This window comes from Engystomops pustulosus, chromosome 4, assembly GCF_040894005.1.
Source record: "Engystomops pustulosus chromosome 4, aEngPut4.maternal, whole genome shotgun sequence".
NCBI classification, from domain to species: Eukaryota; Metazoa; Chordata; class Amphibia; order Anura; family Leptodactylidae; genus Engystomops; species Engystomops pustulosus.
In genome coordinates, this window is record NC_092414.1 from 75,721,769 (window position 1) to 75,743,050 (window position 21,282).

At 40.5% G+C, this 21,282-nt stretch overlaps 2 protein-coding genes across 2 annotated transcripts in view; one reads left to right on the forward strand and one right to left on the reverse strand.

Moving 5' to 3' along the window:
* Positions 1-17,624, reverse strand: part of LOC140128456 (uncharacterized) — a 74,296-nt gene extending 56,672 nt beyond the window's left edge. The window contains exons 1-2 of the mRNA XM_072150162.1: positions 17,590-17,624; positions 17,449-17,523 (exon numbers count right to left, since the gene is read on the reverse strand). Coding sequence (XP_072006263.1) covers positions 17,449-17,523; positions 17,590-17,624 — 110 coding nt within the window. The remainder of the gene's footprint in view (positions 1-17,448; positions 17,524-17,589) is intronic.
* LOC140126654 (polyadenylate-binding protein 1-like) lies at positions 632-2,630 on the forward strand. The gene has a single exon (XM_072146353.1). The coding sequence runs from the start codon at positions 691-693 to the stop codon at positions 2,527-2,529; it is 1,839 nt and encodes a 612-aa protein (XP_072002454.1). The 5' UTR covers positions 632-690; the 3' UTR covers positions 2,530-2,630.
* Positions 17,625-21,282: the final 3,658 nt, after the last annotated feature.

Below are 21,282 nucleotides of genomic sequence, written 5' to 3' on the forward strand. Positions count from 1 at the left end.
CAGCATAAGGTCTTCTTTACACAGATGTAGGCTCGCCTGGCCGTGGCTTGGTGACCATACATGAGAAGCGCTGGGGAGGGGGGTGGGTGGGTGAGCGATGCTCTCTCCATAGGGATACACGGTGCACGGCCAATGAACAGGTAAAGATAGGACTGTTCAATATTTTGCCCGTGTATGGTGTGGTACGATGCCACACGTGTGCCTACTTCCGTCTATGGGGACGTATATTCCGCCATATACTGTATACGTCCCCACAGCGGCAGTGTGTGTGTAGCTTTAGGTTGTGAAAGGGGCCTAACTTCCACATAAACTTATAGCATATAGTATAGATATACCTGACTTCATACCTGACTGATCTCCCAAATACTTTGATCCTGTAAAGATTGAGGTCGGACCACTAACCTGAGGAGTACAATGTATTCTCATTAGCTGTTCTGTGTCTCTTGTGTTTGTAGGTGCTGGGGTGCAGCAGGGTTACTCGTGCCTATTGCGGGCAGCGCAGGAGAGGAGTGTGGCTGGCAGTGCCATTCTTAGCCTGGCATCATGGACGGCTGTGCGCGGCCACACGCCGTCTTCCTCCTCCTGCGCTCCACGTCCGCGGGTCGCAGCTATTTCCCGCGGTGGCGGAGATGAGTGCACGCTCAGCACCCGCCGGGCCGCGCTCACAGCAGCCGTTGTCCCGGCATCGTTATGCACCGTCCGCAGCAGAAGATGGGCTCCGAGCACCGCAAACCCAGTGAGACGTCCCTGTTTATAGCTAACCTGCACCCAGATGTCTCCGAACTTATGTTATTTGAGAAGTTCCGTCCTGCCGGCCCCATCCTGTCTATCAGGGTGTGCAGAGACCCGGTGACCCGGCTATCTTATGGCTATGCCTATGTCAACTTCCAGAGCACTACAGATGCTCAGCGAGTGGTGGATACGATGAACTATGACGTCATCTGTGGCCGGCCTGTGCGTATAATGTGGTCCTTACATGACCCCTCCCTATATAAGAGCGGGGTCTTCATCAAGAACCTGGAGAGCTCCATTGATACTAAAACTCTGGAGGAGACTTTCTCCCCTTTTGGAAAAATCCAGGCATCCAGAATGATGGGTGATGAAATGGGATCAGCCTTGGTTCATTTTGAGAGGCAGGAGTCTGCTGCGGAGGCTATAGCCAAGATGAATGGTGTGCTTTTAAATGGCCACAAGATATTGGTCGAACCGTTTAAGTCACGCAGTAAACGGGAAGTGGAGTTTTGCGCCAGAGCTGCCAAGGATTTCACCAACATTTATATCAAGAACTTTGGAGAAGAAGTAGATGATAAAAAGCTCAAAGAATTGTTTAATTCCTGTGGACGGATGCTGAGTGTTAAAGTCATGACTGATGAAACAGGGAAGTCCAAAGGTTTTGGCTTTGTCAATTTTGAACAACACGAAGATGCCCAAAAAGCTGTCAAAGAAATGAATGGCCGGATCTGGAATGGTAGGATCATTTATGTAGGTCGAGCCCAGAAGAAGGCTGAGAGACATTATGAGCTTAAGAGAAAGTTTGAGCAGATAAAGCGAGAGAGAGTTAATAGGTGCCAGGGTAACAATCTTTATGTTAAAAATCTTGACCATGGGATTACTGATGAGAGGCTATGGAAAGAGTTTTCTCCATTTGGAAGCATCACCAGTGCAAAGGTAATGGTTGAAGGTGGACGCAGCAAAGGATACGGTTTTGTGTGTTTTTCCTCTCCACAAGAGGCGTCCAAAGCGCTCACTGAGATGAATGGTAGAATTGTCTCTAAGAAACCACTCTATGTTTCCCTGGCACAGCGCAAGGCAGAGCGTCAAGCTCAGCTAACAGACCTATACATGAAGAGGCTAGCCAGTGATAGAGCCGTACCCTATGGTGGAAGCTCTTATAAGTTGCCTTTATTTGGCCCCATGCCTACTCTTCCACCAGCTCAGATCCATGCTGCATATTACAAAAATAGACAGATTGCTCAAGTTAGACCAATACCCCCTTGGAAATCACAGAGTGATATATTTACACTATTTCCAAATATGCCAGGGGCCATCCAGTCTTCTCCAAGATTGCCAACTCTGAACACAACCACATCAACTCAATCAACAGAGCCCCAAACTACAGGCAGCACTGCTCTCACAGGTCACTCAGTCCGTCAGTATAAGTACAGCGCAGGAGCTCGTAATCTCCATAACCTTCTGGAGCAACTTAATAATCGACCATCTATTGCCCCCCAGCAGCCTTCGCTCCTTGTTCAAGGACAGGAGCCCCTGACTGCCACTCTGCTGTCCTCATCCTCTCCAGAGGAGCAGAAAGAAGTGCTAGGAGAGCGCCTCTTCCCTCTGGTTCAAGCCATACAACCTGAAATGGCTAGTAAAATAACAGGGATGTTGCTGGAGCTTGATAATTCTGAATTGCTCCACATGCTCGAGTCTCCAGAATCCCTCCACTCCATGGTAGATGAAGCCATTGAAGTACTGCGCACCCATCAGACTAAGGAAGCATCTCATGAAAAAGAAATAAAAGCTGTTTAAACAGTTGAAAGCTTCATTGATGAAAAACTACAAAATATGCAATAGTAAAGAAAAAAATAATTGAAGTTTTTAGGGTTTTTTTTGAACGCTTAATTTGCATAATAATACTATAGTAATAAAAATCGAAATCGTAAATCTGGAGTATTTGGTGTATTGAATTCTTGCCTTATTCTTGTTTTTCCAACTTCAAACAAACTGATCTTCTATAACCCATTATAGACAACTGATAGGAAAAAAAGGAGTGTTAAAATACTTTGGGTGAATTCATGTGCGTGAAAGCCCCAATTCACATGTTATAAAAGTAGCTCCAAACCATCTAATTTTGATAGGACAAACTGACTGATCTTTCATGTATGGGACCTATAGACAGTGGGGGTCATTTACTAAGGGCCTGAATCGTGTTCTACCTGCGGGTTACGCAAATTTTTCTGTTTTACGCAGATTTTCCCTGTATTGCCCCGGGATTTCGGCCCACACGATCAGATTGTGGCACATCGGCGCCAGCATGCACGCGACGGAAATCGGGGGCGTGGCCGAACGTAAACCTGACGGATTCTGAGAAACCGCCGCATTTTTAAAAAAAAAAGTGTTGCGCGACATGCGCTTACCTTCACCAAGTATAGGATCGTGAACTCTAGCGGGCCTCGCCGGACTTCAGCGCAGCAGCAACACCTGGTGGATGTCGCAGGAACTGCCTTAGTGAATCGCGCAGAGAACGCGCCGCTGGATCGTGAATGGACCGGGTAAGTAAATCTGCCCCATTATCTGCCTCTAGAGGAGTCTGGCAGCAGCTTTCTCCTATATGCCGATTAATACATGCACTCTTGGAATGATTTGTGGTCAACTGAACAAGCATTCAGGCTACAACTCTGAAGGTGCATGGAGATATTACAGGGGTTGGCCACAGCTTTTTATGAAATTGGATAAAGAGTGTGGAAAACTCCTTAAAATTATCATAGTTACCCTATTTTAATCCTGAAAAATGTAGTCCTGTCCATAATCTGGATAAAATCCATTTGTAGAAATAAAACAGGTCAAAGGGGTTAGCAACTTTAGCTCATAATTTTAGTAATGTGTGTGTAAGTGGGTGTGGGGGGTAGAATATTAGGTAATTCATCAGTATACATCTATGAAAAGTTCTGCTCCGCTTTCGTGATACGTAAAGTGAAGCCTCCTGTCTTTTACCTCATCGGCCAGACATTCCTGTCCATAAAATGGCCGCATGTTATCTCTATCTATCCATGATCATATATATTCATGAATACTATCATAAGGTCCTGGCAGGGCGATTGGACAGATAGAGATCACATGACTCTCCAGTTGCGGCCATTTTATTGTTAGGAATGTCTGGTTGTCATTTTTGAGTTAAACTGTTTACACAGTTAACCAAACAATATAAAAAAACATGCTTAAATTATTCTGTAGGTTAGTATGATTAGTATGATACCAAACATGTTTTAATTTTTTTTTTACAACTTTAGCCAAAAAAAAACCTTCTTGAGTACAATTCGTTTGATTATGTGTGGTCATATTCTAAAAGCTATATTTTTTTATTCTTCAATGTAAAGTACATTATTAGGGGTTTTTTTATCACTAGGTAAGATAACGACTATTTTGGGGTACATCCAACTTTTTATTACACTTATTTGTAGGTATGAAACTTTTTTGTTTTATTTTTTGCCCTTCATAGTAGGGGTATAAAAACATAGCTTAAAAATTGTTTAGCCTTGGTTGCTACGAATCTGGCAATACCCATTTTGTGTTTTTTTCGGGCTCCAAGTTGCAGTCCTTTAATCACTTCCTTGAAGGGGTATTCTGGGAATATGAACGTCTGATACAAAAACCCATAATGCTATAAATAAATGAATATAACAAAACTCAATGTCATTAGTCATAAAATGGAGCTTAATTAGTTTGATTTTATGATTCACAAATTTTATTGCCTCTCTTAAGTGTACAGAGTTATAACCAAGATGTCCGCCACTTGAAACTACAGGTCCCATGATCCTTTAGTTCTCAGTAACTCCTCCTCCCTCTTATGCTTTGCTCCCAGTGATGATGTAACAGACTGTCTTGCTCTGTTACCATAGTAATGATGTCATAGTAATAACTGCCATCACTGCACATCACAATACCAGTCATAAAGGATGCACTGCAACCGACCGAATACAGCCAAACATAGTGGTGATCACATGACCTGCCCAGGCAGGTGCAGGACATGTGATGTGGACATGTGACCAACGGCCATCTTCTGTCCTGTATCTGCTCCGCATGGAGGAAATCAATGAACTGATTAAAGGGCCAGTAGCATTTTAATTCTTCATTACAGTGTATGTCCACAGTATTTTTCTGCTTAGGGGAGCAACATTTTAAACAACAACTATTTACATATTAATTTATATTTTCATTTGTATATGAATTATGCTGATTCCAGGAATATTCCTTTAAAGGAACAAACTGAGCAATACTGACACTCTTGGGGAGCACATTAGACTAGACAGGCAGACGCTGCACTATTGGCACACACTGCATCTTGCAGAACATGCCAGGCCCTTTACCTTATTTTACCTCTCCTGGCTGTCTTACTTTATACCAATATATGTGTCAAAATAAATCTTGTGCATTATATGACCGCAAACTTTTTGACTCTTCAAAAGTGTCAATTCAGGCTTAAAGAAAGTGTCAACATAGATAATATATTTGTAGAAAAGCATTTGTTCCACTTACTTTAGAGCAATTTGTTTGCAAGTGCATGGTGACATAAGCCCCACTCAAACATGCACTAAAACAATAAAATAAATAGACACAACACCAAAAGTTTAGTGGAATAAATTGGCCGCGATGTTTATTAAAAGGTAACCATAAAATATTTAATAATTAAAACTCCATAAATAATTAAATAATACAAACAATACATTACATAATATTTAACATACATCAAATCAAAAATCACAAGTATTTAATAAATTAAACCAAGTCTCCCCAGCAACGGCTGGGAGACATAACTCCCACTAATAAACACCGCGACGATAGTAGCATAAAGTTAATAATAGGGCGGGCCGGGCGGGGCGCTTCAAACAGTTTCTTCTTGCAGACTGGCCCAGATCACCGGCGACTGCTTCTTATAAAGGTAAGGCTACAGAACTATTAGCCAATTAGAAATACGCCTACTCAAACTACTCCAGCAACAATAATTTCATTGCTCCAGCCCATAACCAATCCGGGCTGAGCATACCCAGCTAGTATAGTAACAACGATTTCATTGCTCCAGCCCATAACCAATCAAAGCTGAGCTTACCTCAGGCCCTCAGAACCTGAACAAGTTAGCAGTAACCAGGCAAAAACCTGCCAAAAAGCGGGAAATATATACTTCCCGATTAACCATTTAAGTACCACCACATAAACCAATACCATATGAATAAAATGTAATATATGGGGGCTATGTCACCATGCGTCCCCTTCACCAATGTTCCAGGGGGCCCTAAACATGGTGACATAAGCCCCACTCAAACATGCACTAAAACAATAAAATAAATAGACACAACACCAAAAGTTTAGTGGAATAAATTGGCCGCGATGTTTATTAAAAGGTAACCATAAAATATTTAATAATTAAAACTCCATAAATAATTAAATAATACAAACAATACATTACATAATATTTAACATACATCAAATCAAAAATCACAAGTATTTAATAAATTAAACCAAGTCTCCTCAGCAACGGCTGGGAGACATAACTCCCACAAGGCCTAGTCCATTAGGACAAGGCCCCCCGCAAACACCGCAGCCAATGTTCTAATGCATTTTGCAAGCCCACATTAAATATGTCTATACCAACCTCAGACAAATGAACCGAATCCTGCCTGTACAGGCCTGGAGAAAAACTCTCCAGATCTAGATGTCTATAAGAGAAGCCACCTAGACAAGGTAAGTATTTAAACATGGCTCTATTAACCCGCTTCCTGATCTTTTCAATGAACACACACTCAGAATTAAGCCAGCACAAGCGTGGCACAATTTCCGAGAAAATTAAAACCGCATCAGGGAGCAGGCATTTTAAAATTGCCAAATCTTTTTTCATTTCTCATATTAATTCCACAGTTCTAATCTTACCAATATCGTTCCCTCCCACATGTAAAATGAGAACATCCGGTGAAGGCCATAACTTAAGCAGCTTTTTCACCTCAAAAATTACATTCTTCCATCTTAAACCCCTTACCCCGAACCAAAGTACATTAAATACATGAGCATCAAAAGATAACCTCTCTGTGTAGCACCTGTTAACAGCTCTCTTGTGCGCCCAGTAAACATAAGAATGGCCCAAGATCCAAATATTAACTTTGGGACCTAAAAGACAAAATCAGATAGTTAATAATTCCGGACGTACATATGATCTAAAACGCCTTGATTCCCATCTACCAATTTGGCGAATGACAGCATCATCCAAACCCAACCTGGCAGCCTCTGTTGCTGCTCCAATTCTGAAAGAATGAGAAGTTATTTTTAAATCGCTCATACCTAAACAACATAAACATTTCTTCAACAAAGAATTAAATTGAAAAACAGTAACAGGTGAGCCATCCTCATGAATCATAAAGGGGCCAGATGCTTTCGGTCTCAACAATAACCATTCCTGCACATTAAAAACCGGACATAACACCTTATCTGCATGACTGCAGAGTTTGATCCATTTACCCCTACCAAACTGATCGGTCTTACTTTTCTTGAGCAAAATAAAAACCACATTATCCTTCACATAGACATCTTCTGAAAACAACCCTGAACACTTAGTTTTGCTCCTAGATACCAACTCACTTACCCTAAAGGCTGCAAAAACGCTAACACAAAACACACTCTAAAAACAAGAACCTCAAAACTATTCCGGCAGATACTAGGTAGCACAAAAATCAATCTTTTAAGCAGATCCATTGAAATCGGTCTCCTCCTATCTTGCAACACAAAATTCTTACGATGCCCTTTTAAAACCTGCTTAATTGGAAAGTGAACAGAAAAGGGAATCTTATCTGCTAACCTAAAAAAGAAAGAAATACCGGACAAAATCATCACAATATAAGCATATGATAACTGTCTCTGAATTAATTCACAAACAAATAATAAACCCAAAGCCATACTATCATTAAAATAGTCTTCATTTATCAAAATACAAAAAGAAGTCCAATTCTCCCATGCGGCCGAATAACTGGCCCATGTTCCTGGTGCTAAAGATTTTCTAACATTTTGCACTATCAATCCCATATCAAATCCCAGAGATGAGGAGGACAAGGTATGCCTTCTTTCTCCGCTTCCGGGACCAGCTGACGAAATTTCTGGAAGTGTAATCGGGACAGAGAATCAGCTATCTCATTCTTAGCTCCTTCAACATACTTTGCTTTTAACCAAATATTAAATTGTAAACAACATAGCACCAAATGCCTCAATAATTTAACTGTCATATCACACCTGGAGGATAATGTATTTACCGCAAAAACCACCCCTTTATTATCCGTGTGTAACAGTATTCTCCTGTCTCTAAAAAACTTACCCCAAATAACTATAGCTACAACAACCGGAAATAATTCTAACAAAACAATATTTTTCGTCACTTTATTCATGAACCATGCCTGAGGCCAACTCTCTGCTGACCAACTCCCGTTCCAAAAGGCGCCATAACCAATGCTCCCTGCAGCATCCGTGAATAAATTAAAAGATGAAAAATCCTCAAAATCATGCTGCCAACAACTCTTACCATTAAACTTATTCAAAAATTCCAACCACATACTGAGATCTTCCTTAAGGGATACAGTTAAACGAATGTGGGACCTAGGAGACTTTAGACCCCTAGTTGCAAAATACAATCTCTTATTAAAAACTCTTCCCATCGGGATTACCCTACAAGCAAAATTCAAGAGCCCTAATAACGACTGAAGCTCCTGCAAAGTGACCTTCTTCTTTGCTAAGAATAAAACCAACAAAGATTTCATTCTATCTACTTTCTCCATCGGAAGCCTGAACTCCATCCGTTCTGAATCTATTACTATACCTAAAAATTCCAATTCATGACAAGGCAAAACAGTTTTCTCCAAAGCAACCGGCACACCAAACAAATCCATCAACTCCAAGAATTTATTTAACAAAACAGAACAAACTAATGAAGATTGTGGACCAATGAACAAAAAATCATCTAAATAATGCAATACGCTACCCAAACCAACCTCAAATTCAACAACCCATTGCAGAAAGGAAGAAAACGTCTCAAAATAATTGCACGATAATGTGAAACCCATCGGAAGACACCTGTCAAAATAAAACTGATTATCAAATTGAAAACCCAAGGAGTTAAAACCGCTTGGGGAAACAGGTAACAGCCTAAATGCAGATTTTATATCCGCTTTGGCTAATAAAGCTCCGCGACCATGACTCATTAACAGATCAACTGCCTGTTCAAATGAAGCATACTCAACGGATGCTAAACCTCTATCTACTTGTTCATTCAAGGATCCTTTTTCCGGAAAAGAGAGATGGTGGATAAGTCTAAACTCACCAATCTCTTTTTTCGGTACAATTCCCAAGGGAGAAATTCTAAAATTCTTAAAAGGCGGTTGTTGAAAAGGACCCATAACTCTACCTAACTGGATCTCTTTCAAAATTTTTTTCCTTACAATTTCTTTGTGCAATGATACTGATTTCAAATTCTCCACCCAGCAGCAACCTTCACCATCAAATTCCGGAATGAAAAAACCATCCTGAAAACCACTGAAGATTACATTAGCTTTCTGCTGCTCTGGGTAAAGATTTAACCAAGGTAACATTTTTTGTAGCCTCACTGGCGTCTGAGCTTTTTGAAATTTGCTCTTTAATAGAAAGTTGCTGCTGGGCTGAATGATTGTTTTTCTTATAACACTTTGACATTGGGTGGGTGCCCCCACAAAAGGAACACTCATGCCGATAGCGGCAATTGCTAAGCCACCTGCAAGAAGATTCGTTGAAAGCAAAACACACTCCCTTCCTCATGGATGTCTGAGAAGAAGTAGGAGGTTGTCTCGTTCCAACAGATTTTTGAGGCAGCATTAAATTAATCCAAATCCCAACATCCTTCACACCCCATTGTATAGATGGATATACAGCTAACTTCTGTCTAAAAGACTCATCATAGGTAAACCAGGCCATACCACCAAAATTGCGATATGCCTCCAAAATTATGTCCATATGTTGGAACAATCCAATCGCTTTATCAGGCTGTTTTTCAATTAACACAGCCGCATAAATATAAAACGCTTGCATCCAGTTAAGTATATTCCGATTAAAACTGCGTCTCCTCTCATCTTCTGACTTATCGTCTTTTTTATCCTGCTTTACTAAGTGATCTTTGGCGGATGGTAATAGAGACATCAACTCAATGAACTCATTCCTCCAAATGCGTTCTTTCACTGACATAGGCAGATGAAAGCCCAGTGGAGATATAGTGCAGGTTATAGCTTCTCTAACTGATGTCTCTGCTACACCAACCCCCCGGTCAATCACAGGCACAGCATGACAAACACTATTAGTCACATCAGACTGTGACCATACGCTCACTGCAGAAGGAGATACAGCTTTAGAGCGATTTTCCATAAATTTCATAAAATCATTAAACAATTCTACATTTTCAATCTGTGTCTCACCCGCAGCTGGGGCATCAAGCCTATGCCCAGAGGATTCACCATGTTGTCCGACCTCCTGAGCGCCGCTCACTGTAGCTTCAGAAGAACCAGCTGTTAAGCTGTCAGCACATCTCCTACTCGATGTACCCCCATCCACCTGTGGGGACGGCCTCCGCTGCTGCGCCCTCAATACAGCCTCTCTCACCGCCGCTGCCGGTCCCGGTCCATGGCTCGCCCTGCTGCAATCCTGCTGGTGACTGACGGCGATAGGCTCCGCCCCCCGGGAAGATGACCGCTCGTATCGCGAGCATACCGCTGCTGGCCGAGACTCACTAGCAGACCTCCTTGTGGACCGCTCACTCCCGCCGGAAGTACCGCCCCTTCTTCTTCCTGTATCCACCGGCGGGGAATAAGAGCTCCGGCTCCTCCTGATCCTCTTTGGCGGCAGCGATGGCCCAGCGACATTTGCGCCTCCTGACTCTTCAGGCTCCCGCTGAGACGCCACCAACGGTTCAAGCTCTAATGCGTCCCCTGCCTCCAGGCAGGTCCGGAGCCACTCTTCTCCACCTTCTTGTTCAGCTCTTTGCCTCATTCTCTGAAATAGGGCTTCCATCTTCAGCTGCGCTTCAAACAGTTTCTTCTTGCAGACTGGCCCAGATCACCGGCGACTGCTTCTTATAAAGGTAAGGCTACAGAACTATTAGCCAATTAGAAATACGCCTACTCAAACTACTCCAGCAACAATAATTTCATTGCTCCAGCCCATAACCAATCCGGGCTGAGCATACCCAGCTAGTATAGTAACAACGATTTCATTGCTCCAGCCCATAACCAATCAAAGCTGAGCTTACCTCAGGCCCTCAGAACCTGAACAAGTTAGCAGTAACCAGGCAAAAACCTGCCAAAAAGCGGGAAATATATACTTCCCGATTAACCATTTAAGTACCACCACATAAACCAATACCATATGAATAAAATGTAATATATGGGGGCTATGTCACCATGCGTCCCCTTCACCAATGTTCCAGGGGGCCCTAAACATTTTGCTTCGTTAGTCTCCCCTACTGTGTTATGCCTTGTGCTGCCCCTGAGGGGACATTGCAAGTCACCGAGATTCAAAGAACTCGGAAAAGTTTATTTGTTCTAAGGAGTATTCCTTGTAATTATAGAGACACATGAAACATGCTGCACCATCACTTTGCTGCTTATAAGTGTACTTTTAGAGGAGGGACCATGATCATTACTAAATGATTGCACAGTTATACAGTTGACCTACACTGCGGTCGCTGGTTGAATTGTATGTATATTATATTTTTAGATGTTTTTAACTGTGTGTAGTGTTTCTTTCTGTCTGGAAATAAAGTTATTACTTCACCATTGACATTGTAGAGCCCTCTTTGGTGCAATACTTTTCCTTTTTTTGGTGTGGTATGTTTATTTACTTTTGCACCGGCTCATGTATATATTTGGTTGTGCTGACCATTTTCTATTTGGCTAAGGGTTGATGAGAAGGGAGGAAGGCAACACTTCCCCCAGAGTGAGTGGTTGGTTAGTCAGAGTTAGGACTATGTTGTCTGCGTATAGGGAGATGAGATGCTCTCTATCCCTAATTTGGACTCCAATTGGGAACGTTGGGCAAGAGTTGGGCAAGGGGTTCAATAGAGAAGGTAAATATAATTGGGGAAAGGGGACAGCCCTGCCTTGTCTTGTTTGTCAATAGGAACTCCGTTAGCCAGAACCATAGCTGACGGATTGGAATAGAGCGCCCTAATTGCTCTCAAGATTATACAGTTGAAGCCCATCTTCCATAACAACAAGAAGACGAACAACCAGTTAATGTGGTCAAACGCCTTCTAGGCATCTAACGTCACCGCTTCCTCTCCTGATATTTCCAGGAGGTCAATAATATTTATAAGCCCACGCCCATGTATTGTCTGATATTTGCTTACCCTGTACGTACCCTGATTGGTCAGGGTCTACTAATTGGGGGATTACAGAGATTATATAGAGTAAATGCCGCATGGACCGACCATTTCATTATATCAATTTTGCAATCTTTTGTCTGGTATATGAGAGATTGAAATATGAGAAACATGTCTATTCAGGAATATGTTTTATATTTGTGAGAGAAGAAAGAATAATCCCTTTCTGTCCCTTGTCTCAGCCTCCATATTTCATATAGATTATTGCAAAATAATGAATTGTTTAGGGATTGGGCTATAGGTCGGTTTAACCCCTTAAGGACCAGGCCCTTTTACGTTTTTTGTGTCTTTATTTTTCCCTCCCCACCTTCAAAAATCTATAACTTTTTTATTTTTTCACGTAAAGAGTCGTGTATGGGCTTATTTTCTGCGTAACAAATTGCACTTCATAGTGGTAGTATTCAATATTCTATGCCGTGTACTGGGAAGCGGGAAAAAAATTCTAAATGCAGTGAAAATGATGAAAAAACACATTTGCACTATTTCTTGTGGGCTCGGTTTTTACAGCTTTTACTGTGCGCCCCAAATGACAGGTCTACTTCATTCATTGGGTCAATACAATCACGGGGATACCAAATTTGTATAGGTTTTATAATGTTTTCATACATTTACAAAAATTAAAACCTCTGTACAAAAAAAATTCTTCATTTTGCTGTCTTCTTGTGCTAATAACTTATTCATACTTTGGTGTACAGAGCTGTGGGTGGAGTCATTTTTTGCGACTTTTGATGATGGTTTTAATGCTTCTATGTTTAGGACTGTATGACCTTTTGTTCACTTTTTATAGAATTTTTTCTATCTTTCAAAATGGCAAAAAAATGCCATTTGCGACATTGAATTTTATTACAAAAAATGGACCAATTGTCACGGCAGGGGGTTTATTACTCAAAAGGACACAAAGCTGCCACTGGCAGAAATTTTTTTTACCCATATCCGGACAAAAATATGTGTCATAATATGTTATAAAATGTCACTTTTATATTCACAAAGCTAAAAAATGTGTGTAGTAGCATTGCTACAAAGTGCTCTAAGGAATTAATATTAAAAGCACAGGGGGGTAGGCTCAATAAGTCAAGGAAGAGTATTCACTTATTACTGGTATGTCACCAGTGGCGTAACTACCGCCGTAGCGGTTGCTACGGGGCCCGTGAGGTTCAGAGGCCCGGGGATGCACGCTCCCTACAGTGCTTTGCCACGGCCTGGGGTAAGTGGTCCGGGGCTGCAGTGCCGGGTGCCTGCCGGATCGTGCCCCCGGGCCCCTCCCTCTCTGTGCATCTACACATGTCTCTTGAGCCCACCCACCTCTTTCCGGGATCCCTGCCTGCTCATCTCCTCGACCCGCCCCCCCCAGCCACCTCTCTGACCCGCCCCCCCAGCCACCTCTCTGACCCGCCCGCTCATCTCCCTGACCTGCCCGCTCATCACCCTGTAGGGCGGCACAGTTGACACTCTGCCCCCCCCTTCCCCCGCTCGGCCCCCCTCCCCCGCTCTGTGTATATGTGTGTATATGTGTGTATATATGTGTATACTGTGTATATGTGTGTATATATGTATATACTGTGTATATGTGTATATATTGTATATATACTGTGTATATGTGTGTATATATGTATATACTGTGTATATGTGTATATAATGTGTATATATTGTGTATATACTGTGTATATGTGTATATATTGTTTATATACTGTGTATATATGTATATACTGTGTATATGTGTGTATATATGTATATACTGTGTATATGTGTATATATTGTATACTGTGTATATGTGTGTATATATGTATATACTGTGTATATTTGTGTATATACTGTGTATATGTGTATATATTGTATATATACTGTGTATATACTGTGTATATATGTGTATATATTGTATATATACTGTGTATATGTGTGTATATTTGTGTATATACTGTGTATATGTGTATATATTGTATATATACTGTGTATGTGTGTGTATATACTGTGTATATATACTGTGTATACATATATATATATACTGTTTATGCATATTCTGTAGATATATATATGTAAATCCTATGTATATGTGTATATATGCATCTACTATGTATACATGTATATACTGTGTATAAATGCATTGAAGCAAATACTGTATTTTTACATGCATATATTTATATTAGCATATATATGTGCACATTTAAATATATGTGCATATATATATGTATATATATAGATATATATATATATATATGATGTGTGTTTTTGTATGTGGTAAGTATGTATGCTGTATATACTGAATGTGTGTGTATTTGCTGTATGTGTGTATATTCTGTATGTATATGCAGCATGTGTGTATATATGGTGTTTTTATCCTGCATGTATGTGTATATATGGTCAGTGTATACTGTATTTGTGTATGTATGTGTATATATATATATATATATATATATATATATATATATATATATATGTGTGTATTGTAAATGTATTATATGTATATAATGTGTATACTGTATTAGTTTGTATATACTCTGTGTATTAGTGTATAAATGTATATGAGTGCATAAATGTGTGTGTATAAGTGTATGCTTGTATGTATAAGGGTGCGAGTATACGAGTGTAGAACTTTATGTGTGTATATAAAGGTGTGTATATATCAGTGTATAAATGTGTGTAATTGTATAAACATGTCTGTACCTTCCCAAGAACATATGGGGGACGTATATCTGGCCGCAAATTTGCTGTCGGATATACTTCCTCCATAAGCTTCTATACGCATGGGCTCGGTACGGTGAGCACAACAAGTACTCACTGTTTTGAGCAAAAGAGATAGAGCATGCTCTATCTATGGCCGTAAGAACGACCATGCGGCTCTATTCTCTATGGAGAAGGGAGGGGTGAGCTGCGCTCACCTCTCCTCCTCTCCAGCGCGCCCGACGTGTGCCTGATATATATATATATATTAAGGGGAAGGGGGGCCCCATGCAGAAATCTGCTATGGGGCCCAGCCTCTCCTAGTTACGCCCCTGTATGTCACATTGTCGCCAGAAGGCGATGTGTGCAATCTAAGATCTCTGGGATATAAGTTTTGCATGACTCAAGAGATAGCAGACTCCGCTGGAACACCAGCGTAAAGGGTCTAAAGTGTTGTGACAGATATTGACTTGTCCACAAACACTGCACTAAATCATGCTTGTCTTAACAACTTGTGTTGTCGAGATGTATATAGACAGCACATAGAATCAAATGGACATCTCACTTGTATTCATATATAGAAATTATAGACCAATTGATGCTAACCCTCTGTTAGTATATATGGGTTAGTCATGTGGCATGACCAGAGCCCTGCACTACAAGGAGTCTGCGACTAGGTAACGTCCTATTGTTCACACTATGCTGTCCCTAAGAGATCAATGCTTGCTAGCTGTTTATTATGAATGGACTGAGAACCTAACCACACTGCTGATTAAAAAAAGATATGCACTTTAGCCCCCCGACATGTTTCACCTTTTGCGACTTTGGGCGCTATTTACCGTTACGGGGTTAAACGCAGTGAAAAACTGTTATTATATTTTGATAGATCGGGCATTTTCGGATGCAGTGATACCTAATGTGTTTAGGATTTTTACTGTTTATTTATATTCATATCAGTTCTAGGAAAAGGGGGTGATTTGAATTTTTATGTTTTTTTAATATATTTTCTTACTGTTTTTTTTTAATTTTTTTTTACTATTTTTCAGAGTCCCTAGGGTACTTTAACCCTAGGTTGTCTGATTGATCCTACCATATACTTCCATACTACAGTATGGCAGTATATGGGGATTTTGCACACCATCTATTACAATGTGCAAATCGCACATTGTAATAGATAGCCTAAAACATGATAGCCTCGGATCTTTGTGTGACCCGAGTCTGTCATGACAACAGGATGACGTCACAGGGAGCAACGATCAGAGCCAAGATGGCGGCCCCCACGTGCTGCCGGCTCTTTAATGCTGCCAGCAGCTTTGCCAGCGGCGATCAAAGGTGCTAACACCGATTGCGGGTATTAGCGACAGCCGTTTGCTTCATTGTGAATCAAGCGCCCGTTGAGTATGAAGAGTGTTTAGCCCGTGAGCTCTCTTCATACTCCCCCATGCGCAATAAGACGTAAGGTTACATCTTATTGCGCTATGGGGTTAAGGTAGTAGAGTCAAGGGATGGCTCATTTATGGTATTAAAATTCCCACACCATATTACATCACCTTCTGAATGAGTATATGAATTTATGGATTTTCGTTAGGGGCATAAAGGCCAACAAAAGTATATGTTTCATTATTGATATTCCCTACGAGTATAAAACAGGCGGTCCCCTTCTTAGGGAAACCCCCCAGCGTAATTCCCTGAAAAAATTCGACGCCATATGGGGCCCATGGCTTGATGCTCCAGGATTGGCTCCCTTAACTCTTACTAGAGACAGAATACTTAGTAGCATTGTAAGGTGATTGCCATCATTGTCTTGCTAACAGTTAATAGGGCGGATAACATATGTAAAGATGTATGACCTTCCGATTGTTGGATAGTACTCTCATCTCAAATTGTTATTATTACTAAATGATGTATGTCTGTGTATATCGCCACTTGCTCTAAGCTTTACGGGACTGTTTATGTAGTCCATTAGGACTAAGGATATTCTGGATGGACCCTTACGCGGACCTCATATTGTCAAAGGATGAACATCATCTGCTATGGACTTTATGCGATTGCATGGTTTACACTGTAGTATGGACAATTCACCCACCAAGCAGGGATAGGGAGGGAGTGGGGTGGGGTTTGAGGGGGTTTTGTTGTAATGTTTATGTTGTTTGACTGCAAAAAAGTGGAAAACTAATGTTTGGTTTTCAATAAAAATTTATTTGATCAAAAAAAAAAATATATACTGTTTCAACTTAAGAACAAACCTATGGAACATATCTTGTACATAACCCGGGGACTGCCTGTTCTCCCTGCTGGGTATAGGGTATAGGATTTTTGAGAGAAAGCCACTGAGTTTCTGATTATAAGCATTAGATTGTACTGGGTCCTTTCCCTTATTTAATGCATCATTTAATTTTTGTAGACCTGTGTGTGGGTATTTATCAATTTATTTATATGTTTGTGTTTACTTTTTAATGCATACTTACTAAAAGTTACATTTTATGCCTATCCTTTGTAGCAGACTGGGAACATTAGGCTCGTTCCCTACGCTGTGTTGTTTGAAGTATATTTTCTATAGGAACACTTGAATGCACCAGCTTTATGCGTGTGTGCATTTTGTAGAGCATTTCATGAAGATCAATAAAAAAAGTTACCTGTTGAGTAGATTATTGATTTGTTGTGTAGTTAAGAAACCACATAAATTCCATAGGACTCTTGTCAGTGCTTCCCTGAGGAACAAAAAGGGAATAAATGATGTAAAAATGGCTTTTGTATTGACCCATCAACCTCCTTACTTGGCTGTTATAATCACCCCAAAGTCAGTACACATCTTTAGCAATTTGCTAAAACAGAGAGTTGGAATTGAAAAATGAAAAAAAAAACCTCTGGTGTACCTGAAACATTGGAGACTGAGCGGGCCCTCAAGAGGCGAGTATATGTTTTCATTATATTCTTATACAACTCTTGTCCTCTCAATGGATTTTAATGGATAAAGTCCATTACCCTAATAGCTTTGCCCATAATCGCCAAATACTGGTCAATTTGCTCTTCTGTCTCTGTTATCTTCTGGTCTTGTGACCGGACTGCAGATGCTTTTTAGACATGCACTAACATGTCATGCTGTTAAAGAGCACTTCCACTGAGTGTGACACTCTGACAGAGGGTTAGGGTGCTGTTTGGAATAAGACATGTTCTAGCCTAGACTGATTAGTATATACATGCCTCCTCCTTGAGCTCCAGAGTACACCAATAATGATGACACTGCCTTTCTCCGCCAACCACTTTCATTATGGGCAGATTTTGTAGCTCAGGAAGGAAGCGTAGGTTAGTACTTGCTGCCCCCTGCTAGGCCTCGTTAGTGTCCATTAGCTGCAGGCCACAGAACATTACCAGCAGATTTGTCAGTGTAAGTAAAATCTGAGATAACGTATTAGGACAGGGAGAGGAAGAAGCCGGATTAGTGGTGAGAAGAGTACAGGTTAAGTGGTGAGAAGAGGACAGCAGAGAGAAGAGGAGAGCAGAGGTGAGTACAGAGTTTATTATTTTGAAGGGGGTTCTGCTAGACATTTTATTAATGAGGGGGCTTCTGTGGACATTTCATTAATGAGGGGGCTTCCGTGGACATTTCATTAATGAGGGGGCTCTATGGGACATTACATTGTAAAAGGGGCTCGGTTGGACATTTGGTTAATGAGGGGGCTCTGCTGGACATTTTATTAATGAGGGAAGGCTGCTGGACATTTTATTAAATTGTAGCAGCTGTATTTCCCAAGTCTATACTCAAGTCTATAAGTTTTCCCAGTTTTTGATGGTAAAATTAGGGGTATTGGCTTCTACTTGGGTCGGCTTATACTCATGTATAAACCGTATACTAGATATAATTTGATATTTAGTGTACCCCTTTAACCATTTTAACATAGTAATCACTATTGTTGTAAAGCACTTCAGAAAATGTTGTACTAACCAAGAGCTTAAATAGGTAAATGTGAGTTGCAACTGTGAACTTTTTTTTTTCTGGTATGATTATGTACATTTTTGCACTTCCTTTTAGTTTACAATATCTTTTTACACAACTAAAATGATAATTCTTTATGAGGAATAAAACTTTCCATGTAATGAGCATTCTGTGCTTATGTGTGCTGTGAAAATACAAAAGTTAGACACTTCAGTTTATGTAAAAATGTTTCCTTTTACCTGGAAATTGTTCCTTGCCCTTTCGGATCATTGTTACAAAACATTTGGTGAATATACTTATGAGAGTTAGTTAATTTCTCCTTTATTATGGCCATTAACTAAAAGGAAAGAAAAGTAAAATGTTGACATTAAACATTAGAACAGTTAATACTTAATAAAGTGTATTTCCAGTTTATGACAGAATAAACCTACAGAAAAACTCCCATTAGTTTTAGCATTTTAAATGAGAACCGTCATTATGAACTAGACAGATGATGTTAAGCGATGAGCCTTTGTTTTTTTTTTTTTTTGTATGGGAAGTATTCACTATATGTTTAGGCTAGTTATGGCTAACCTTTAACATGCTGAGACATGTTTACCTGTCACGCAGCAAGATAATGGAGGCCGGGCAACCCTCCTGCAGAGAGGGTTGTGCAGTGCCCTTCACTAACTGAGGTAAGATAGAGGCTGTGTTGGGTAGCACAATGGCTCAGTGGTTAGCACTACAGCCTTGCAGGGCCGGGGTCATGGGCTCAAATCCCATCCAGGTCAAAATCTGCAAAGAGTTCTCTTTATGTTCTCTCTGTGTTTGCAAGGGATTTCTCTGGTTTCCTCCCACACTCCAATAGATTGTGAGCACCATAGGGACATGGACTGATTTGGCAAGATCTGTGTAGCGCTGCGGAATCTGTGTGCACTATATAAAGGAATTATTATTATTATTAGTTGTTCACGCAGCGCTGTCAGCGCTCTCCTAGGAGCATTAGTGACAGCAGTTAGTTAGGCAGTGAAGCCAGAGCTCCCCTCTGCACTTAATTTATTGCAGATTTGCACCCAGACAGGGAGAACTGTCTCCCACAGTTTCCCCATCAGTGGTAGATAGCTGGACCAAGGTCCATTCCAGTGACTACAAGGGGAATTAGAAGAGTCATCTCATGTGTGTGTGCTCCATAAACCAGCTACCAAAATATCACCATGGAGACAGTTTACCCACCGCACTCAGCAATACAGGGGGAAAAGGATGCCCCATCAGAGACAGTTACCCCTGCTAGGATCTCAGTGTGCTGCTACTGTCCCACAACACAGAGTATTACCGTACTGTAAACGGTTACTGCTTAGCAATTCTAATATATTAATATTAAAAATAATAATGCTGGTAGGATATGTTCAAACTATGAGGGTAACTAAAAACACTAAAATTAATCCAGTTGGATAATAAAATATGCCAGTTGAGTACATAAATTTGGGACAGGCTGCTTAACTTGGAAGGGTCCATCAAAAGTAAAAAGTTAACTGGGTAAGTCACACATTAAACCCATATTGATGTGGTGAAATGAGACATTGCAGTGCAGGGAGATAATCTATGAAGATGTTCAGGCTACTTTATTATTGAGAACCATTTACTATGCTAATAGGCAGCTATGAGGATAGTCACAGTAAGTGATATCTGTCTTACCTCGTGAACACTGTAATCTTGTGTTACTCCCATCTCTACAGATAGACGTACATTTGCAGTCTTTGCTCTTACACCTCCTTTATTCATGTTCTTCTCTTCTATAAAATATTATAATTTAGTTATTATGTTCAAAGAAATAATATAATTGCTAGTGAGTCATGTCTAATGATCTAATTATTCCACTGCTAGGATATATGTGGAACATATTTGCAAGGTTTTTGTAATAGACAGTAATTATTTCTTGTATACTCCTGCTTTATCAGAATACTTTACGATGTGAAAAAGTAGTAACTAATAACTTTTTCATACTTTGGTGAATGGATATGTGAAAGATGTCATTTTTGGATGGAAATGATGATGTTTACATCAATTCCATTTGTGGGACTGTATGACCTTATGATCACTTTTAATTAAAATTGCAAAAATGTTGCAAAGTGGCGTTTCGGACATTTGGGAATTACTTGTGTCCTTTTTCCTTTGCTTTTCTTCCTTATTTAAGCAGTTTGTGTAAATCAGCTTTCTATCAGTGATTTCCACTGACAGCTGAGACAGGGACATATTCACTAGGTATGTAAAGGGTTAACCATTAGTCTTCTTATCTGCCTGTGGTAGATGGAGCTCTCAAGGCTTTCAGATACTATGCTCACTACAGAAGAAAGAACTGTAATAAGGCACAAAGAAGCTACAAAGTATATAACTTTTTATACGTCTCTCATAGCAGTCTAAAATGCACATGGATATGTTCACAATACAGAAAGTTACATTGGAGCACATTTACTTACCCGGTCCTGTCGCAATCCCCGATCCGGACTCTCCGTCAAGGATGAAATCCGGTGCAATTCACCAAGATCGTGCATCC